This window comes from Lepisma saccharinum, chromosome 10 (genome assembly GCF_977018435.1).
Source record: "Lepisma saccharinum chromosome 10, izLepSacc3.1, whole genome shotgun sequence".
NCBI classification, from domain to species: Eukaryota; Metazoa; Arthropoda; class Insecta; order Zygentoma; family Lepismatidae; genus Lepisma; species Lepisma saccharinum.
The window spans coordinates 94689-118839 of NC_139238.1; the positions used below are offsets into that span (position 1 = coordinate 94689).

At 37.2% G+C, this 24151-nt stretch overlaps 1 protein-coding gene across 1 annotated transcript in view; it reads right to left on the reverse strand.

Moving 5' to 3' along the window:
- The window catches only part of LOC145993727 (putative cytosolic Fe-S cluster assembly factor GJ13047), an 82868-nt gene that overhangs the window by 21891 nt on the left and 36826 nt on the right, over positions 1-24151 (reverse strand). Inside the window, exon 7 of the mRNA XM_083129463.1 lies at positions 9751-9958. Coding sequence (XP_082985589.1) covers positions 9751-9958 — 208 coding nt within the window. The remainder of the gene's footprint in view (positions 1-9750; positions 9959-24151) is intronic.

Sequence of the window (24151 nt, forward strand, 5' to 3'; positions counted from 1 at the left end):
ATATGGGACTCCTCAGCCTTAGGTTGGATGGAACGCAATAACTTGAAGTTCCTGGAGAAGTAAAGCAACACGCTCTCCTCAGATGTTTTCTGATACGGTGAGCTCAGAACCTTAGCTAGACAGGAACTTCGCCACCTTGAGCTTTCGTAATGACCGATAAACTCAGTTTTGAATAGGTCATAAGAAATCAGTTGCGACTTCTTTTCTGAAAACCAAAGTTTTGCACTTTCTGTTAGGAGTTTTGGAACATAATTTATATATTGAGCTTGGTCAACTCCATACAACTCCAAGAGTTCCTCTACCTCTTCAAGGAATTCAGTGGGAGTTATATCAGTGATCAAGCCGTTAAATTTGGGAAATTTTAATAAGTCCTGAGGCTTGATACTAAATTGTTTCCCTCGAGCTAAACCAAGACTAATGCTAGGATCAACTTGATCCACCTTCCCTAACTTCGACTTTTCCTGATCATTTCCTGTTCCCTGAAACCTACTGATCTTAGCCCTTTTATGCCTGGTTTTAATATAACCTCTCCTGTTTGAAACGAAACTCTTTTTGCACGGTCTGTCAGTGTCAGATGCAGATTCTGCACAGGAATCGCTGATGCCCGCCAGTGGCTTCACTGTACTACTCAACCTACCAGGTACGGTATCGGAATCATCTGTGGACGTAGCCTTATCTACAAATTTCCTTCCCACAAAATCCGGCACTTCCCGATCAATTACCTGAACTTTACTCTGCTTTTCGCCAAAGTCACGACCATTACCGGTATTTCGCCGTTCCCATCTGGCCAGAACCTGATCAACCCTATCCATCGACTCCTCAAGAGATCGCAACGTAACCATAACTTCTACGGGCACATTATTTACCACCGAAGCCTTACTACTCTGATGTTCAGAAGAAATATTAACCACCGGCCGTGAGGTTGAAGGGGACTCCCTTTTTATTTCCAACAACTCACTTTCACTGAGAGCTTTTACCACCTGAGACACCCTAGGGATCTGGACTGATGGAACTTTCCTATCTACAACTTTATCCACAATCCGTCCTTCTAAAGATCTAATACTAGCTTTACTATAAGACTTCAGTTGGTCAATGGAAACTTGCATACCCTGTACTTCTAAGTCTAACCTTTTTGCGATGGCATCACATTTCTTCTCCAATCCCTCTGCCCTACTCATGCACTCAATTCTATACTGAGACACACACAGTGTCAGGTCATGCAATCCCTCACTTGTCTTTAACGTGTCCAGTTTCAACTCTGCCATAGATCGGTTAGTTTCGTTTAAGTCAGTATGAAGCCTGCCCACCAGTTCACTAGTGAGAGCCAACAGCTCTGCTTTCATTAACCCTCGGATGCATGTGTGGGGTCATTTTGACCCCACTGTCTGTTTATTTCCTGGTATTATAATAAAATCTAAATAAATAATTCTGATTTTCTGTGACATCTTACCATGCTACTTCAGCTATATGAACATGTATAAATAAATTTCTTACAATTTATTTTAAATTATATTTTTAACGGTTTTTTAAAAATACCCCTCCTTTCCATGTGTGGGGTCATTTTGACCCCAGCCTGAAAACATTAGGAAAACATTCATAAAGGGAAATTGATCCTACATGTTATGATCAGTAATGGCCAAACTAAACTAAATCATCTCAAGGTCAACTACCCACCCTGCCATGACTCACTGCAAAGTGCGCATGCGCAGATGTATTTGGCACGGATCGAGACCAACTGAGAGAAGTTGGGATGTTCCTGTTCGTGAGCTATTTCTCAACAAATTCTCCAACCCGAAGTACAAAGCAACCTTTGGAGTAAATCGTTTTGAAGACATCAGAAGACTACTCTGATCTGATGACAAACATACTGTCGCTGCACGTCTGGAGACTGATCACATGGCTGCATTTCGATATATCTGGACACTTTTTTATCAAAAACTGTCGCAGAATCATGGTACCCGGCACCTTTCTTACGATTGATGAACAGTTAGTGCCTTTCCGTGGGAGATGCAAGTTCGTGCGATACATGCCAAGTAAACCGGCCAAATACGGCATCAAGATCTTCTGGTTGTGCGATGCTCATAACTTTTACGCCAAAGACGGTCTAATCTACTTGGTACGATAGCCAGGAGAGATAGTTCAAAAGAACCTCGTCAGCAACGTCGTGAAGAAACTGTGCTACATACTGCGGAACTCTGGAAGAAATATCACAACTGACCAATTCTTCACAATTCATGACTTGGCTATCGATCTCCTGTTACAAAATATAACCATTGTTGGACAGTAAAGAAGAACAAATTGAAATCCCACCTGCACTTACCAATATCAAGACAAGACAGCCTTGCACCTCACAATTCGCCTTCCATGAAAATGAGACCCTGGTAAGCTACGTGACGAAGAAAAACAAGAATGTCATTCTACTCAGCGCCATGCATCATGACATACACATTGATGATGATGATTCTAAGAAGAAACCAGAAATCATAAAGTTTTACAACCAAACAAAGAGTAGAGAGGACGCCATAGACAAACTGGTTCAAACATACACCTGCAGAAGACAGACACGTCGATGGCCAATGGCCCTCTTCTATAATGTAATCAATGTAGGCATTCTCAATGCATACACATGCTACTTGTCACAGCATTCTGATTACAATTTAGGCGTCAGTCACAGACGCCGTATGTTTCTTATCGAGTTGGCGAATGAGTTGATTCTTCCTCACATGCGGGGGAGGTGCCAAAACGTGAACCTGAAGAAACCAGTAACCGAGGCAATGAAACTTTGCGGCGTAGTGAGGCAGGCACAGAGACTGGAGGATAGATCTTCAAAGAAAAGAGTAAGATGCCAGGTCTGCACAAAACAAGAGGACAGGAAGACGACAGAACGTTGCAGAAGATGTGGGAAACCTGTGTGCAAGGTCCACAGCAGTGTGATTGTGGTGTGTTCAGAATGCGAGTGAGGTGTATTGAATTGCCATGAGAGGCCGGCACATACTTCTTTTTATTCCTTATATATTTTTATTTTTTATTTTTTTAAATTTATTTGTTCTAGATAAAATAATATTAAGTACTGTATTGTGTTATCTCTAAAATACTGTTTCTCAGGTCAACTGAAGTTCTGATAATTGCGATCGAAGTGTAACTACCATTAATATGTAGAACAGTGAATTGTCAATACATTGTTATTATTTGGGGGGAGGGGCTTAAATAATAATAATAATAAAAGGGTAATTGTTTCCTATGTTATATTCAGATAAATTATTGATCAATAAACCATATTAGCTGAACTATTTACTCTGTCGTACTTATTTCAATGCATAATTGCATTGGGGTCAAATTGACCCCACATATGTAAAGTTGTAAAAAAAAGAGACATGCATCCGAGGGTTAACTCAGTCCCTTCCTTTGACGCTTGACTACTTTCCCTGATAAAGGCAAGTACGGTATTCAAAGTAACGGGTTCCTCTTCAGTTCCCACTTTTTTTTTTTTTTTTAACTTATTGTTCAAACTTATTATTCAGATTTATTTGTTCCCCACCGCAACAACTAAATCATTGAGTCTCATAATATTTTACGATGGTCCAGAACCCAATTAATGTCTCCGTAATCAGAGGTGAGGGCCACCTGCACCAATCACTTCATGAGAGCATCCAAACAATCCTCTCAACACCAAAATTACAGCAACTTCAAATTTATGTTTCAGATAGCTCCCACGAATCTTACCTAGTAACGCTGGCAGCGCTGATTTGTTATATACTGTGGAGGACAACTGACCTCGAAAGGGATTCCTTTTATGTGAATAATATAAGTTTACTCAATAAGATCAATATTCAAATAAGAGTATGCCCGTCAGCCACCATATAACTCAGTCTTGGATATCAAATTCAGAGCTAGTACAAATGTATGTGATGCTGTGTACAAGTTTTATCCAGCCTACTTCCATACCGTTCAAACCTGTCTAACGGAATACCAAATTTTGTAGTAACCCAACAACCTGACCTTTCCCTAGCTGATTGCCATACCAATTACAAGCATGAAATAATATGAGTTACTTTGGCAAGACACACAAAGTTCTTCCCTCTGAAAGAAAACACACACTATTAAAATATCTTAACATGCAATTATCACATACCGATTTGTGTAAGCATATATAGAATGAAATAGAAGTTTCGAAATAATTAAACATTTATTCACATGAGAAATTACACCTCTCCCTGATCATTAACAGGAGCTGTTTATATATTCACTTGCATTCAGCTCGTAACTTAATTTAGTACGAACAGCTGAATTAGAATTAAATATCTTCACCGTGTGTCTGATTTGGCAACATTGCCTCATTCATGGTTATAATTTGTCAAGTTTATATAATTAACTCAGATAATTATACACAGACAATTCCATGTGATTGCACATCTCTTACTATCCATGCAAAATTTTCACTAATTCGTCTTTCTGCCGACGACATGCCTGCATTACGACATGTGACCTTCAAAAATTAAGATGCAATAAAATACCTTTTGTCTCTGATTATTACCCAGATTTAAAATTATAAGGATAAGCACTTATTCAAGGTTCTCTGGATGTATTGTATCAGATCATGTTCAAATTATTGGAGAAAACTCCATTTTTACATGTAACGGCATCGCCCGCCATTAGCTGTCAACCACGAGATACGGAACGCTAAATTTTCGATTTATTTTCCACACTAGATACACATGCTAGCATGCTTTATTCGAAACGTACTTTAGGTAGATCTACCTTTGGAGTATATAAACATGAGCTCATTAAAGTGATTAAACTGCTGCAGCTTACCTCCTGAAACGGTGGGTCATGTGATCCTTTTCACACCCTACCTTTGTCATGGAACTGCCTAATCGCATCACCTTACTTCCATCAATTGCTCGATCCAACGGCCGATCTCCTGTTGTACAAAGTGCAGTACTTTCCTTCACTGTCGGACACTTATCTTCCGTAAGTTAATCAGTGAGGATTCCTTCCCACATGGTTCCATTATTTCTCCTTCCTGCTTTTTCTTTCTCCCTTCTTCTTCCCCTCATCCCTCTTTCTTTTTTATACATCACGTTTTCCGCGTGACACAAGAAGTTTTACTGAACATAATATTAAGTACAAATATTCATATATGTATGTATTAATAATCTTAATGTAATAAAGACTTAATTGATTATAGTTATTTTATTCAAGCACAATAATGGAGAATATTACGCTGTAAATTTTATAGGTTTTCGCCATCACTGCAAATTGTCCTTGCGTGCAGCCGCCGACACATCAAAATGTCCTTGTGCATAGCGAAAGCAAACTGTTTTTGGCGGTAAATTTTATGACAATCAGATCTTCAACAACCAGAAATTAAAACTTGTTATAATGGCACTTGCAATACCATGACTTTGAATTTAACTTCGAAATAACATTTACGTACAATGTGAGTTAAGAATTTTGCAATTTATAATGAATTACAAATAGTGCCATCTAGCGTTATTTTCTGAACTTCGTAATATACCGGTTTACGGACGTAAGTACAATATTTAAATGTTCTCAGCATTCATTACATTCTTGTAATATTATGATACCATATGACAATAACCGTCATAACGGGACGTTCTTGCCCAAACATGCAACGTACAACGTTCTTGAGAGATAAATACTTCCGCATGTAAATTCATGTATGGTGTCCGTAGGTAAAGGAATAAGATTGTTAAGCGGACGCGTACATTTAAAATTTTGCTTGATTGTTAAAATTGAATGGGGAATTTATGTAACATGGTAAAATGGAGCGCTGGTCGCCCAATCTGTTAAGTGATTGATGTGTTGTTAAAATTATGAAATTATTCCCAATATATATATATTATGGGCTTGTTAGCAGTATTCAATAATGTATTTAGTAACAATCACGAATACAATTATATTTGTTAATTGAATTGTGTGGTATCTTAATTTCTGGTATCGCATTCTAAGCATAAGAATTGCATGGTAAAGAAAAGGTTATCAAATAAGCCTAAATTTAACGAAACAAAGGATGGATGTAAATGTGTGGTTAATCTTTGCATTATCAGAGTAAGTTAACGTAGTTACAAGAATGAGAAAGGAGGTTACGTTGGACGAATTCCAGTAGTGATTTCGATTACAGCAAAGAAGGCTAATTTTGCTATTCGCTGTTGGTCCCTTCGAAACTTTTCGTGCTCGTTGTGCGATGCACGAAATTTTCTTTTGTTTTCAGGGCTCCTTCCTTTCTTGTCTCGTGCTTCTTGTACTCGTCGCCCGTAAACTCCTGCGTCTTGTGCGGGAAGTACGACGCAGAAAGGGGAGGAATACAACTTGTAACGTGAATAGCGGGTCTTAAAACCTTTTTTTTTTTGAGAGTGAGTTGCCGTGAGCCGCTTCCAGTTAATTACCGCGTGCAACTTCACATAGTCCCTCTCCCACGTCACATATATTATCTGTTAACACACATATTGATTGGTAGTTTTTAGGCATCACATTTCTCAGTGAAACCTAAATTATCATGTAAAATTGAAGTCAATATGTATGGTCTTGTTAAACAAATAATGGTAGAAAGCAAAAGTTATGGATATGCTGAACATGTATAAAAGGGGGGAAAAATTATCTATTGCTTTCGTTTAGGAGTGAGGGACGAGATGTTTTCACCTTAACTTCTTCAATTTGGTAACTTTGCTTCGACTATTGATATTTATTTCTTCATTAATTTTCCTTATTCAGATTCCAGTTCTGAGTCTTATGAATTTTTGAACTACACTAGGAGGAATGTGAGGAAGTTCTGTGTATATTATGCCACAAACACTTTAAAAACACTCTAAACACCTTTTGACTAAATTAAAACTTTTAAGGGCATGAAACTGTAGAAAGTGTGTGGGGGGGGGTCACTTTCTTTAAATCTTAAAAAATGAATCAGTGGAATGTGAAACAGGGGTGCCCACAGGTGGGTTGGTTTGAAGAAGCTGGTTGCATCCACTTAACTTTGGGGGGGGGGGGGGGTGAATTGTGATGAAAATTTGACCGAATAAACAATAGAGCAATAGAGGATGGAAGTTGAAGTACGTTTGTCATTGAAGCATTACTGCTACATAAATAGCAAGTTGTGGATTCCCAAGGAATTTTATCATCGCAGATCAATACATGTCACAATACCTCACTGAAGAAATTACAAACTGCAACAATTCACAATCCAACAATCCAGAAATACAAGAAAAAAGGAGCACAAGAACAAAACAGATCAGTTTTTCCAAACAGTTAACACGTTTCTTTCCGTATGGGTTTTGTCAGCCGATGACATCACACCCATGCCAGTCGCGAAAAGAGATGTGTCTGACCCCAGCCTTGGTATGGGAAGATTAATTACTTTGAAACAAAACTGGTGAATAGGAAAGAAGAATTTTGTTTGCTTGATTTGGTGTTTTAAGTCCACTTTATGCACAGTAGGCTAATTGGTACTGGAGCTACAGTTTAAAGTGGAATCCAAACCAGTATGTGCCTCCACCAGGTATCGAACATGGGACCCCTTGATTACAAGGCAACAACGCTACCACTGCACCATCGGGGAGGCCCTAGGAAAGAAGAGTTAAGCAGGAAGTAAGAGACTAATAAAAGAAGAGTTTAAAGCAACAGCCAGAGCTAGAAGTGATGAGCTAAAAATGAAGGTTATGAATTTCAAGGTAGAATTAACTGATACACATACTGAGAAGCTTAAACAGTGTAATGAGAAATTGAGAGAGCTTTAAGAGGACAGGAAAGTAAGGACAGAAAGAGAGAGGAAAAGGATGAATAGAGAGAATGAGCTGCAAGGGTGAAGAGAATCATTATTAATAGTAGAAGTGTAAAGTAAAGGTTAGGAAGTATCGCGGAAGTACTGGAGACAAAATTATGTACAAGGCCAATCAAGAAGAAGAAATACCCTGAATATTAAGATAGCCAAATGTTTTAGTGTACTTTTTGTAGCTTCTAAAACTCAAAATGAGGTTGACGTACCCAGTAGGTTGGCAAATTGGTAGAATGCACGTGTCAAACTTACATAGTGTCCACTGATACTTCTGTTACACAAACAGGAAAGAGGGACAATTGGAAACTACCCAAGTATACACAATATTACAACCAGCACCTCAAATCCTTACTGCTTACTCATGTGATAATGTTTGTACTGAATAAATAAATGGCTATTGCATGAGGGCAGAAACGCAGTTTTAACTTCAGTAAGGACAACAAGAACAAATTTTGAGCTGTTCTGATCACTATTCTAATGTTTATTTTCTGTAATAATAACTACCATTTACTTTTGCAAACCCATTAACCCTCGAGAGCTAAGGAAAAAATCAGAAACGCTAAGGCGTAGTCATTTTGACGACCTTACTCTTCTGCTTTATAGGAAGAGTTTTATTGACAATTAAAATTGGCTAATAACATAATTTGTTTCTGATAGTATTAGTAATGAACAAAAAACTTTTGACATGATTTAACGTTCACAGTTACATTTAAAACAGCAATTTGTTTGGTATTCTACACATACTGCTTTGGAACAATGGCTGAAAAACATTTTTGTAATCCTCCTTTCCTTTGATGGTTATCACAGGTTATTCGGAAGTTTGATAGATGGATGCTGTGCCATGAGTTGTCTAAAGCAGCAAAACTACATTTTTTAGTTTTGTTTTGCAAAACACGATTGATTTTTTCCTTGTTGAAACAAGAAATAGATGTAGCAAATTTGATTACGTTAAAGCTAATGCGTCGTCAGAACGAATATGCAGATAAAATATAAAATAATTTGTCAACTGTACAGCAACTCAACGCTGACAGTATCACTTCATCTATAGTTCAAGGCCAATTGAAGGTACTGAGGGTGCCAAGGAAAACACGTGGTAAGAAAACGTGGGGGATATCTTTTTTGTATTTACAAGTCATCAATTTGACGAACCCTTAGCTTTCTCGGGTTAACAGGTCATTTCCTTGAGATAGCTGACCTAATTAAGCATGCAAATCTTACTTAAATGTAATGTAATGATTTACAAGCTAAATAATTGTTTCAGTTTTAATAAAAATTCCCTATTATGTGGGAATTTTATACTGAATTTTATTGTTACATGTAGATGATGACACACAAATAACCTTCCTCCTTGCATCTTAGCCAAAAACGGTAGATTGATTGATTGACTTTAAGTCCTTTATGCACAGTCAGGCTAAACGGGACTGGGCCATCAGTTTAAAGTGGGATCCGAACCACCATGTGCCTCCACTGGGTATTGAACCTGGGACCCCTTGATTGCAAGGCCTTGGCCAAAACCAGAATTGTAAACAAAGTGCAAAGGCAATATTATTCACGCCTTCGCTTATTTATGTCATGAGTCTCACTTGAAGAGAAGTCAATAAATTTCAATCATGCACTTGGTACACATCATTTGCTTTTTGTTAAAATTAATAATAATAATAATAAAAAGAATATAGTGAAGAGTTTAGTTTAAAATTTACAGCTTTCTTAAAGGCTACTCTTATTGAGCAAATATTCTTTTCTTTGTTTTTAGTCTTCTTCGCACCAATAAACTAACAAGAATCACCTCGGGTGTTTGTATAGCAAGATTGAATTTTGTGAATTCAAAATATTGCAGAATCAAACCCAAGGTAGTTAAGAAATAGTTTTGCACAGATAGTAACTAAGGATGATGATGCTATTAAAAGTTCCTGCGACCAACTCTAATCTTGTTTCATACTAAATTAAACCAAATTTACCTCAGAGTTTTGTACTGCAAGTCATGTATGTCTTGAGCAAAGAGTTCTCTGCAAGCGTGCATGAAGACGTGGTCAGCATAGCCACCAGAACCTGAGCCTTTGCATCCTACAATCTGCCTTCCAGAGCCATCAAATGGATAGTCTAGATCCAGTGGTGTAACGTCTTTCAAATCGAGGTTCTCTGAATTTAGCATCTGCTCTATTTCAACTGAAAATAAATTCACAGAAGAATGTACTGGAAGCTGAATTAATTTCTATAGTATTTCTTTAAACTTAAAAGACACAGTTTCATCATGCCAAGAATATCACAAACAAGAGAAATGACATAATGTGGCATTTTAACTAATAATGAGCATTTAGTTTATATAAACACACACATTAACTTCTGCTATCATGGAAACATACTGCTCCATGACTATATTGGTTTCTACATTTTTCTGTATGGCACCCGAGTTGAAAAAGATGCAGTAAAAATATATTGCTCGCCCCACTTGTGTAAGAGTCATTTTGCACTACTAGGAGTGCAAAATCTCTCCAAAACCTAAGTTCCAATGCTTTTATAAATTCTTCATTGCTATAGTTGAGACTAAAAGCTCTCTGGATTTTTATGTAGCAAAAGTATATACGTAATTGAAATACATAAAAGTATGGAAGTACATTAATTAACAAGATTAGCTACCAGATTATGACAAGGATCATCGTTATGAGGTGGAACTTTGATTAAAATACATTGGAACTTGTAGTTCAAAGTTACAAGATTTTTTTAAATTATGGCAAAAATAGTAGCAAAAAATCAAACAAACTATTTTTAGTCAATCTAATGAGTACTAAGACTCATTAGTGTTGCCAACCAATGGCTACATAAGGTATTCTGTCTTATCTGCTTATGACCATTAGTTATGGAGATATAGGTCAGCATTGACCATTAGTTATGGAGATATAGGTCAGCATTGACCATTAGTTATGGAGATATAGGTCAGCAACTAAAGTCTGCGAATGTGAGGTTTGAGGAGGGAGTTAGGGGGAGTGGCAGGGACTTTGAGAATTTTGCACTCCTATACCGCGTTTGGTAGAACCTGTCCCGCTTCCCGCGCTAGGGAGCGCTCAACAGTTTCCGTGCTGGGGAAAGTCAAAGCCAGGCAGCCAATTAAAATATGCAACGTCGCAACAGCGTCTACGTAAACGCCTCTCTTCTGGCTTTCATTCGCTCCTCGCTGCCCAGCAGACGATTTTTTCCTCGTTTCTCATTGACACCGAAACTGTTGAGCACTCCCTAGCGCGGGAAGCGGGACAGGTTCTACCAAACGCGGTATAGTAGTGGTCTAACAACTGACCAAAATTCAGTTTTCATGGAATTATTCCCTACGAAACCTTTATTGACTGAGCTAACATGTAGTTTCAACCAATCAATGTTAAATAGTATGTGTAGGGATATTTTGAAAATTGCATACATAGAATTATTTATGAGAACCAATATTCTCAGCATTAAATTAATAAATAATTATTATGAATTAAAAGTTCATCACGGTGTTTCATTACACTGAAGCATTTGTTATCACAATCATGTTCTTTCTATTCTAATAATGAATAACTAACATAATATAGTATATAATAAAGAATTGCAAATTAACCAGCATAACAGAAGAATAAAATGCACATTTCAAACTTTCAGCCACAGGACAGTTTTCTCGTAATAGGTGAGCTTTGCTAATGTTAGTGATAAAAGTTCTGTTGCAGACGAGCATGTACACTTGAGACAAAATTTGAATTCCTTATAAGCCACAGTGATCCCGTTGGTAGGGCATCTGAATGTCGTATGGAAGGCCTCCCTGATGGTGCAGTGGTAGCGTCGTCGCCTTGTAATCAAGGGGTCCTGGCTTCGATACCCGGTGGAGGCACATAGTGGTTCGGATCCCACTTTAAACTGTAGGTCCATTTCCGATTAGCCTTACTGTGCATAAAGTGGACTTAAAACACGAATTTAATCAATGTTATATTGGAGACCCAGGTTCAATGTGTCTATGTGCCTTCATGGCATGGTGCAGTGTACAGGGAAGGATAGATTGAAGAGTTGTGTTTGCATGCAATTAATAAAAAAGAAAAGTATGCGAAGAGTTTAATATGAAGCAATTTCTATGCACGGCAGAGCCTGCCTAAGTAAAGTAACTTGCATGGGTGAGTGCTATGTCAGAGACCACTCAACTTCAAGCCCATTTGATGGCTCCTTGGGACTGGATCAACAGTTAAAAGTGGGATCGAAACCACTGTGCAAGCTGCCTCCACTGGGGATCGAACCTGGGACCCCTTTGTTACAAATCAGCAGTGGATGCAACACATGCAAAAAAAAAAGTAAAGTGTTGATTTTTTGTACATTAAAATACAGTGGAAACTCAATTTTATGTTTTTCAGGGGACCAAGCTCCAAGAAATTAAAATTATTAAAATGCAGGATAATGTAATATCGAGGAAAATTTTATGCTCATTTTGCTATGTTGGGACCATCAAGATTGAATAATGCGGGTTCCACTGTATACATTTGTGCATTGAATGTTTCAAGTAGTTTAGCTTAGCTGATGATGGGAATAAAACACCAGATACAAGAAACAATCATAGGTATTAGCAGAAAAAGTGTTCATCTCATGTTTCATATCATTTGTTGTTGAGTTTTATGCACAGGAAGGCTAATCGGGACTGGACATACAGTTTAAAGTGGGATCTGAACCACTGTGCCATGTGCCTCCACTGGTTATCGAACCTGGACCCCTTCATTACAAGGTGACGACGTCGAGTTTTAGAAATGAATGACTCTCTCCTATATTTTTTAACTGAAAATATACACACACACTATCTCCTATATTTTCTAACAGAAAATGTACACACACACACACACACACATTAAAGGAATAACAAATGTAATCTAGGTGCAAAAACTGACATTTCAGGTTCAAATTTGGAATATATGTACCATTACATTACATTACATTATTTGCCATCATAGTTTTAAGAATTACATTAACCTACATATCTTAACAATTGCACCTGAACTTACATACCATACACGCAAACACACTACTGATGACTTATTACTTACTTACTTTACTCCACAGTATACATACTAATCAATAAAAAAAAAATTGCAGACAGGTGCCAGTCGTCGTAATTTATGTGCCCAAAATTTTGATGTTAAGATATATTTAGCAAAGAAACAAGTCAACCTGCAATATAATACTTATCGCAAAGTACACAAATCACAAATCTAGCAGGTATCACAACACCAGCACTGAAACATAGGTAAGAAATAGCAAAATGTCAACCTGCTGTAAGTGTAAACAATTGAAAGTCGAAAACGAGAAAATACGACTTGAAATCTCATCCAAAGACCAAATTATAAAATTTTTAGAGAGTGGTCTACGTGAAACAATGGAAAAGGAGAAAAATACAAATGAACCAGGTAATACTTGGAGTGATGTAGTTAGGCAGAATCACAAAAGTAAACGAAGTGTGTGTTCGACTAGTGAAGCAAATGAATTAGCTTCAATGCATCGTAAAAGAAACGGGATACACAATGCTCAGGTAGCGTACAACTCGATCAGTGCAAATAAGTGCAGGCCTCCAGCGCTGTGCCGTGTGAAAGAAAAAACTGTACCAAGAGCCAGTGTAAAATGTGCACAACACGATAATACCAAAATTCTCATTTCTGCAGACAGTCACGGATGAAAACTTGCAAAACGTATCCATGACGAACCTAAAAAAGCCTATGCAGTGTTGTAATAAAACCAGGTGCAACCTCGCAACAAGTCACAGAAACATTACTGAAAGATTCCAAAACTCTAGGCTTGGATGATTATGTTATCAGTGGTACAAACGATGTTGCAAAAAATCAAGGGGGCAACGTAACCCGGACACTCAAAACACAACCTACCTAACCTCACTCACACCAGCGTAATCATAGGAAAACTCCTCCAACGCCATGATCTCATAAATGCTAGCTGTGTAAATAAGGACATTGAAAAAGTGAATGAAAAACTAGAATCTGTGTGCAATCCCTTCGACAATGTCAGTGTTTTGCAGTTAGACACATTAGACACACGGCATGCATCTGAACAAAACCAGTATAGATTTTATATCAAAGAAGATTGTGAACATCATCCATATGATGTGCAAGTGACATGAACACCATTAATGAAACCTTCTCCCCCCATAGTGAAGTGAAGTTGTCCGTAAATAGGACTACTGCAACAGAGGAGAGAACAACTGTATGTTCAGTGATACTATTTAAGTCGCGTGTGAAATGAGTGATACTAGCAAAACTGTGCATAAGGGCATTGTAACCACATAAAAGGTAATGGTGAAAGTGAAGAAACAATTAAAAACAATAAAGGTACCCTTCGAAAATCTACGAGGGAGAGAAAAGTACCAATAACACATAATAATACTTTTTTATGGGTAAAGTAACTGGAACACTGGATGGTATGGTAAGCTGTAAAAAGTCAGAAACCTTGAACATATTTCTTCAAAATGTTCAAGGCTTAAATACAGATAAGAAAATGTTTTTTGAAATCCACCTGTCAAATTACTCAAAAAAAAAAATAGATGCACTATGCCTCACAGAACATTGGCTAAAGCAAGAAGAACTCAAATATACAAATATCCCAGGTTATTATCTCTTATGTAGCTATGCTAGGCCAACTATAAATAGGGGAGGGTCATGTATATATGTAAAGAATGACATAGAGGCAAATGAGTGCACACAATTTTGTAACCCACAGAAATGTTCCTCCATCACAGTGTCTTTAAAAAGAACAAAATACATTCTCACTATGTTCTTGAAAACAATTATATTACTACAGTTGCAACCCAAAAAGATCTAGGTGTTATCATATATGAAAAACTGAACTTTAAGGAACACATCGCAGCTACAACTAAAAGTGCAATGCGCCTTTAGGCCTCCTCTACAGATTCACTGAAATTGATACTCCAACTTCTCTTAGCCTATTTTTCAAGTCATTCATTTCTCCGATTCTTGAAGTCTTGAAGTCTCCAGTCTGGGCCATGGCTTCTAATACAAATCTTTCGGCTTCCTTACCGCCATTATTCGTCATAGAATTCCTTCTCTTCAAAAACTTGACATCCTGACTACTTTGAACATTTGGTTACTGCAGACCCGACACGATATGGCCGATATGATTTTTTTCTATAAAATCGTCTATGGAAAACTAAGATCTGAATTTCTGCTTACAATTTCAGAGTTCCCTCTCGATCAACCCGAAACACTCAATTGTTCCACAGGCTGCCCCAGTTCTATAATAAACTAGCCACAAACATAGACATTTTTGCCCCTGAAAGTATTTTCCAATCTTCTCTAGCAATGAACTTGTAAATCTTTTGTTTGTTTCCTTGCTTATGTCTTTATCATGTTTATATTTACATTTTTTGTTTTTACCTAAAACCATCTTGACTTGTTCTTGTTGATTTATTAAGAGTTTTTCAGTGTAAAATGGCCTCATAAGTGCTGTATCTGAAACTTGGAATAAATAAATAGAAAAACATTTCGAAGCATGCGTAATTGAATTACCAAAACATGGTTATTGTATGTGTATATAGAACCCCAGACAGTGACTTAAAAATATTCCTAAAACACCTGGATATCATCTTAAATTATTACCAACAGAGTAACAAACTTGTAGCAGTTATTGGCGATCTAAATGTAGACTTTCTAAAAGGAAATCTAAACAAGCATTTAAACACACACCTACATAATTGTGAGACATCTGTATTTGACACAGATTTCTCTGACCATCAAGCTCAAATGTTTTCTTTATCACAAACCATAGTGACTAAAACAAAACACAGTACCAAAAAAGAAACACAAGTTGCAAGCAAAAGGTCATTCAGCAAACAAAATATTAATTACTTTCATTATTTATTACGCAAAGAAATGTGTAGTGATATTCATGAGTCTGGATAACACCTGGAATTATTAAATCTAGTGAAAGAATGAGGTATCTAAGCAGAATCAGAAAAGATAAATATGCCACAGCTGATTTTGAATCATATTTCCACAAGTACAAGTCAATCTACAGGAAATTAATAAAAAAGGCTAAGCAAATGCACAATGAGAATACCATCATAAATACGGAAAATAAATCTTAAACAACATGGCCAATTGTAAAAAACACAGAGTTTCATGGAGGCAGCAAAAGAAAAAAAAATATTGCACTACAACATAATTTTGAGACAGTAAAGGAGCCTCTCGAAGTTGCAACATTATTTAATGAATACTATGCAAATGTTGCAAAAATGTACTCCACACCTAACACTAGTACCAGTCACAACACAAACAACTTAAAGATATCAGGAACTTGAACCAAAACAATGTACTTGCATCCAGCAACTACTATGGAGGTTGAAAAAATCATACAGAAACTCAGACCTACTTGTTCGTGTAGTGTAGATGAAATCCTGACTTATGATGTCAAACAATGCAAAGAATATATTGCAATCCCACTGTGCCACATAATCAATTTGTCCTTCACTGCAGGAGTTTTTCCTCAAAAGCTGAAGGAAGCAAAAGTATACCAATATACAAGAAAGGAGATAGAAATAACTTAACCAACTACAGACCAATACCTCTCCTTTCCCCATTCTTGAAAATTTTAGAAGCTACTATGAACAATCAAATTGTCATTTTTAGAAAAACAACGACATATTTCAAATACTCAGTAAGGCTTCCACAAAGGTAATTAAGTGAATCCACTATCTTTCATTATTTGGAATATATAAGAAAAACTTTACAGGACTCTTTCTAGATTTAAGAAAAGGGTTCAGTCTAGTACCCCATGCAAAACTATTACAAAAAATAAAATATTATGGCACATGATTGGTTCACATCCTATGCATGCAAATAGTTTAGAACAGAAAGGATGATGGTGTACAATCTAGCATTGTCTCAAAACCCTGCACAATATCAGGTGGAGTTCCACAAGGATCTATTATTGGACCATTACTCTTCTTAATATATATTAATGATTTGCCAATAAATTTAAATTCAGCAAAAAACACTCTTTATGCAGATGATACAAGTGTGGCGATCAAACCCTTAACTCTAATATCAAACATGTAACAATCGAACTCAGTGAATGGTTTTCTGATAATAATTTAGTATTAAACAGCAGCAAAACTGTTGCTGTCAATTTCCATCACACAAGGAATAAAATGATAAATGAACCAAATGTTACATTAGGTTAAATTCCTGGGACTACGGATTCACGACAGCTTAAAATGGGACCCACACATAGATCACCTTTCCGCTAAACTAGGCAAAATTACATTTGCCATTAGTACACTGAAATCAATATCAAACTTAGAAACATTGAAAATACTATATTTCACCATGTTTCAATCTTTATTAGCATACGGTATAATCAGAATAATAGCAGGTGCTAAAAGAAATACACCCTGCAGAAGACTGTTTAAAAACTTAGGCATATTACCCTCACCATGCTTGTATATACTTCATCTGCTGATGTATGTAAAAACAGACTTAAACGATTCCCTTAGGCTGGTGACGATTCCATCAAATGTAACAACTCCTCACATAAATATTATGCAAGGAATGCAGCAACCTCATGATACCATCACACAACATCACATTATTTGAGGAAGGACCAAAATACATGGCTGTTCACTGTTTCGATAGCCTTCCAAGCAAGGACCTGTAACGTAACCCAACTTGTAACGCTGTCAAGTTACGAACGGAACTATCGATATGCGTTACAAAGGCATTGGCGTTCCACACAGTACCGGACAGATTGGACCTACCTACAACCTGGGTAAATTAGGCTTACCGTTACTCAACGACCCATTCGCTTCAGGTACTGAGTGGAACGGGTACGATCGTACCCGTACGTACTGTACCTGAACGGTAGCTACCGGGTACGAAATGGAACCACAAGTTGGTAACCGGTACTGAAGCACTATGACCAGCGCTTGTTATTAAAATACCGGTACGTGGATAGAAATGGATGAATCGGGTAACATTTGTAACAGGAACTTACAGTACGTATCATACCATACTGTGGGTATCCGAATTAAGTTTACTGTTAATCAAAATTCCACAGCAGCAAATGGAATACCGATAAATATACACTTCGTTGTTTAAAAAATTATTATAATAACTTTAGAAAAACTAATGTGTGATCTTTCTGGATAATTATTTATCCGAAAAATATGTATAAATAATATCTAGTTTATCTTTCATTAATTTGTTAATAATGGTATCAGCTACGCAAAAATTTCGAAGACGTCACTCTGGCAAACTATTAACAATAGATACAATTAGTTTAACAAGCTCATGTAGAATATACTAATTACAACGACCTGCGCAGAAGGTCGATATTCGTCCTTCAGGCAACCTGTTCCTAGGAGGCATGCACAGTAGGCACCATTACGTTTAGAACAAGTAGAGAAGTGAAATTAAGTCTGACGGTAGATTATGCTAATTAGAGCACGGCAAATCAACATGATTGTGGAAAACCGGAAGTTGATGGATGCCATATTGCAAAATGTTACTTCTTAAGATAGAGACGTGAAAGTCGGTTTGACGGTAGCTTATGCTAATTAGAGCACGATAAATCAACATGATTGTGGAAAACCAGAAGTTGATGGACGCCATATTGAAAAGTGTTACTTTTTTAAGATAGAGAAGTGAAACTTGGTTCAACGGTAGCTTATGCTAATTAAAGCATGGCAAATCAACATGATTGTGGAAAACCGGAAGTTGATGGATGCCATATTTAAAAATTTTAACTTTTAAGATATAGAAGTGAAATTCAGTTTGATGGTAGCTTATTCTAATTAGAGCACGATAAATCAACATGATTGTGGAAAACCGGAAGTTGATGGATGCCATATTGAAAACTGTTACTTTTTAAGATGGAGAAGTGAAACTCGGTTCAACGGTAGCTTATGCTAATTAAAGCATGGCAAATCAACATGATTGTGAAAAACCGGAAGTTGATGGACGCCATATTGAAAAATTTTACCTTTTAAGATATAGAAGTGAAATTCAGTTTGATGGTAGCTTATTCTAATTAGAGCATGAAAAATCAACATGATTGTGGAAAACCGGAAGTTGATGGACGCCATATTGAAAAATGTTACTTTTTAAGATAGAGAAGTGAAACTCGGCTTGGTGGTAGCTTATGGTAATTAGAACATGGCAAATCAACGTGGTTCTGGAAAACCGGAAGTTCATGAACGCTATATTTAAAAACTTTAATTCGTAAGATAGAGAATTGAATCTCTGTTTGATGGTAGTTTAGGGGAATTAGAGCATGGCAAATAATAAGATTCTTAAAAACCGGAGGTTGCTGGTCGCCATATTGAAAAACGTTAATTCGTAAGATAGAGAATTGAAACTCGGTGTGACGGTAGCTTATGCTAATTAAAGCATGGCAAATCAACATGATTGTGGAAAACCGGAAGTTGATGGATGCCATATTGAAAAATGTTACTTCTTAAGATAGAGAAGTGAAATTCGGTTCAACGGTAGCTTATACTAATTAAAGCATGGCAAATCAACATGATTGTGGAAAACAAGAAGTTGATGGACGCCATATTGAAGAGTGTTACTTTTTAAGATAGAGAAGTGAAACTCGGTTCAACGGTAGCTTATGCTAAAACCGGAAGTTGATGGACGCCATATTGAAAAATTTTACCTTTTAAGATATAGAAGTGAAATTCAGTTTGATGGTGGATAACAACGATCTCACCACCTAACTTTTTGATTCGAGTCCAAACTTGACATATCCCTTCTTCAATTTCATGTAATCATCAGCCTTCCCAATTACATAAAATAATCATGTCATGTATTCTTGCAAGTGATTTACATATTTGCACTTCAAATAGTCAAAACTCGTGTTGTTAATTCATTGGAACAAATATCATCAGTAGTATAGAAAATTATTTATTTTTTGTTGTAATGATAATGCCCACTTTGTGACACACAAGCAAGCACCAAATTTTTAACACGTCACAAACCATTGAATTGTAACTTGAACTTCTCGATTGGAACGAGTAAAAGTGAGAGATTAGATGTAAAATATAAATGTCATTTGTACATGTAGGGCTACTATTATCAATCAATGTAAAAGTGCTATAGTTGACGAAGTGCCAGGTTAGAGTCCCAGGTTTGACATAGGTGTTCTATGTGAGTGTCAATTCACATTCATGAATTTCATCTAATCATCACTCATCATCGTCGACGCGATTGGTAAAAGTTGCAGAAATTTATAATTAATTTCATTCATATTTATTTTTAATAAATAAAGACTAAATCGACACTCAAAAGTATTTCTTTTTCAAGATGGCGTCCATCAACTTCCAGTTTTACAACAGCATATGCATTGTCCATGTTCTAATTACCAAGCTCAATAATCTAACCGAATTTCACTTCTTCATCTTAATAAATTGCATTTTTCATTATGCCGTCCATCGATTTCCGGTTTTATAATCTCATATAAATTTTACCATGTTCTAATTACAGGGAGGTTATTTCAGTCGTTCACCGTCAGACCGTCGGCCGTCGAGCGCCTCCTTCATGCAACAGTTCCCGGCAAATTGACTTACAGGAAGCCCGTAACAGAAACCGCTTGCTTTGTAATGTTTCCACTTTTCACAATTACAGTTACAATTACAATTGAAATAAGCACGTACCTTGTCGCAAGGATGCTGGAAAAGGTGTCCTCCCAAATACAAATATTTCTGGCACCTTATTTCTGACATCTAAACCTAGATTAGACATCGCTACTTTATCCTCAGTTGTCGCGACAGCGCCGGCAGCTTATCGGGGGTCGGGGGAGTTGTCAGCCGCGAGAAGGCGCTTCATACTGAACAAACGCGACACCTGTCGCCAGTGATGCCAACCGTAGGGACATGTCCCTACGCATAGGGACTTTCACTATATTTCGCCCGCGTAGGGACAGATTTTACCAAATAAGGGAAAACGTAGGGACTTTTTTCAATCTTGGAAAACAACATTTTATTGTGCAAAGGTGCAAAGCTTACTCGCCAGTCAGTTGCACTTTCTTCGTGCTCGGTTTGGAATGAATGGATTAGTTTATCTGGATACTTTAGCGAGGAGGAGAAAAAAGAACTAACCAACAAATCTCCATCAGAATTTTGAAACATGTTATCGGTTACCAAGAACTTTCAAGGCAAGTTATTTTTTGAAAACATTTTCACTCTCGCGAAAATAGTGCTAACATTGCCACATTCTAACGCGGAAACGGAAAGAATATTTTCAATGTTAAGTGATACAAAAACAAAAAAAAAGATAAATAAAATGGGACCAGAATTGTTTAAGACTGAAGGAAATACAGCATCACCAACCAACATCTATCTCTTGGCAGCAGCAGCATGTATGACTTCAAATAACATAATCAACAGTAAACGACTCAACGTTATTCATTAGGGGTGTGCGGGATCCCGAAAAGTCAGGACCGGGATCGGGAAAAAAATTCCCGTCCCGATACCGACTTCGGGAAATGACTTCCCGACTTTTCGGGATCCCAAACAGTCGGGAAATAGCTACCGAATGGTCACTTTAAGAAGTCGTTAATTTTCGACGTTTTCTGCATTGTAAGTTTCTGTAACTTATCGGAAATTGTAAGTTTTTAATCTAGAAATGCCAAAACAATCACTTAAAGTGAAAAGCAAATTTTTTCGTCCCGACCCAAAAAATTCTGTCCCGCACACTCTAATTATTCATTAAGGCAAGAATTTACAATACCGGACCATTCTGTAATTTCTATGCTACGTCTTATACTCACGAAATAATTAGTCGTGATGATTTATCTCAAGTTAACATGTTGGGGTGAGGTAAAAAAATTGGGTCATTAACGTGTATAAGTTGTAAAATAAGCTTTTTCATTCTCGCAATGATTCTCAGTATACAAGTATGGTAGCCATATTTGTTGATATGAACAATTGACGACGTTCGCAATTAGTTACGCTGTCTACAGCGTTGCCACACTGTTGATTTCATACTTGGAGAGCATGGATCGTGTAAGAATGGCGGAAGAGAACAGTAAAAATGTTGTTAATGTTGTACAGATTGTTAGGTGGAGTGTGCAGGAGGATGGCCGTGGGCTAATTAATAAACTTATGGATTTCGGTATATTGCCGAAAGAAGGTGCTTACATGTGACAGCGACAATCACGATGTAGAAGAACATGTGGAGTGTGGACTGATTTGATTACAGGTAAGTTTGGTAATAGTGCATCGATCGTAAAAGTGCAGAATACGAAAATGGCGTCTTCGATGATGAACGTTTGCCGTTAAAGTGCTACGAAAATAAGATTTTTTTTATCGGTTCGTAATCACAATTAACCCAAAACTATTCACGTATAGCCCCACTGACCATTCTCGGTAAGTTTAGGTTAAGTTAGGTTAGGCAAGGCAAACATAGTTAAAAATTTGGGGTCGAAAAACCATGCACAGGTAGCCCCACAAACGTTTGACGAATAGCCCCACGAACCATTCAGGTAAGGTTAGGTTAGGATAGGATAGGCAAACATAGTTAAAATTTGGGGTCGTAGTAATATCAGGAATGTATATTTAGTTTTTAAGTATTGGAAACACAAAATCTTCCAGTAAACAATGAGCAATCGTGCCGATCGCGGACCACTCAATTTCACTTATTTTGCAATTTCTACACGTGACCCCCAAATTTTAACTTCAAATTCGTGATTAGGAGGCCTCAATTAGTGAGTATGCGAAATATTACAAAAATCAGGGAGGGGTCCTGTATTGTAAATTCGCTCCTTCATTAATTGTGGAAGCACCGAGCAGAAAGATTTGGTAAGTAAATGTGTATATTTTATCTTCTGTTTTGCATGCTCATGAGGTGTTGTTTTTTTTAGTCGCTTTACTTGGCGTAGGGACATTTGGTCAGTTGTAGGGACATTGCCGAAAAATGGTTAGCAACACTGTCGGCTACCAGACGTACTGAGTGTACCGTACCCTCATGCACACTTCTGTTTGCGTTTATCAGTACGCGTGTTTTTTATACGGTTTTATTCATTTATTCAGTGCTAGTGCTTTATTGTGTGTTAATTGTTATTCATTCATTAGTTATGCCGCTAAACAAATATAGTCTTGAACAAAGAGTTTTTATGTACGATAATTACGTGAAAACGAATTCTTGCAGAAAAGTGGTCAGGCAATTACGAGAGACAGGATCTCTTGAACCTAAGAAACGTGTTGTATTGCTGTTGAAACATCTCTTATAACACAGGAGGTTAGTGATCATCATTATTATTACTTTTAAATATCATTTTACGCTTTCGGTTTGCTTTATTTGCCGGGATGCTCTCTTCCATTTCTGTCATACTGAGGATAAAATAGCGATGTCTAATCCAAGATTAGATGTCAGAAATAAGGTGCCAGGAATATTTGTATTTGGGAATACACCTTTTCCAGCATCCTTGCGACAAGGTACGTGCTTATTTCAATTGTAATTGTAACTGTAATTGTGAAAAGTGGAAACATTACAAAGCAAGCGGTTTCTGTTACGGGCTTCCTGTAAGTCAATTTGCCGGGAACTGTTGCATGAAGGAGGCGCTCGACGGCCGACGGTCTGACGGTGAACGACTGAAATAACCTCCCTGTACTATAAGCAATGACCATAGGAAAAGAGTAATATTAAAGTAAAATTTTCCGATAACGTCCGATTTTCCATAATCATGTTGATTTGCCATACTCTAATTAGCATAAGCTACCGTCAAACCGAATTTCACTTCTCTATCTTAAGAAGTAACGTTTTTCAATATGGCGTCCATCAACTTCCGGTTTTTCACAATCATGTTGATTTGCCATACTCTAATTAGCATAAGCTACCGTCAAACCGAATTTCACTTCTCTATCTTAAGAGGTAACATTTTTCAATATGCCGTCCATCAACTTCCGGTTTTCCACAATCATGTAGATTTAACATGCACTAGAGTTGAGGAGCTGTATCTTTGCGGGCGAACTTGGCTATTATGCTCAGAGAGACAGAGTGAGAGATATCCGTAGTTGCCACCTACTAGCGTTTGATTGGTCGACAGCAAGGACAGAACTCAAGGAGAAGGACGTGCAGCGACTAAGCTCCTCCCCTTGCTACTGCGCAACCGGGTTTGGTCAAAGTTCACCCGCAAAGATACAGCTCGTCAACTCTAATTAGCAAGATCTACCACCAAACCGAATTTCACTTCTCTATCTTAAGAGGTAACATTTTTCAATATGGCGTCCATCGACTTCCGGTTTTCCACAATCATGTTGATTTAACATGCACTAACTAGCAAGATCTACCACCAAACCGAATTTCACTTCTCTATCTTAAGAGGTAACATTTTTCAATA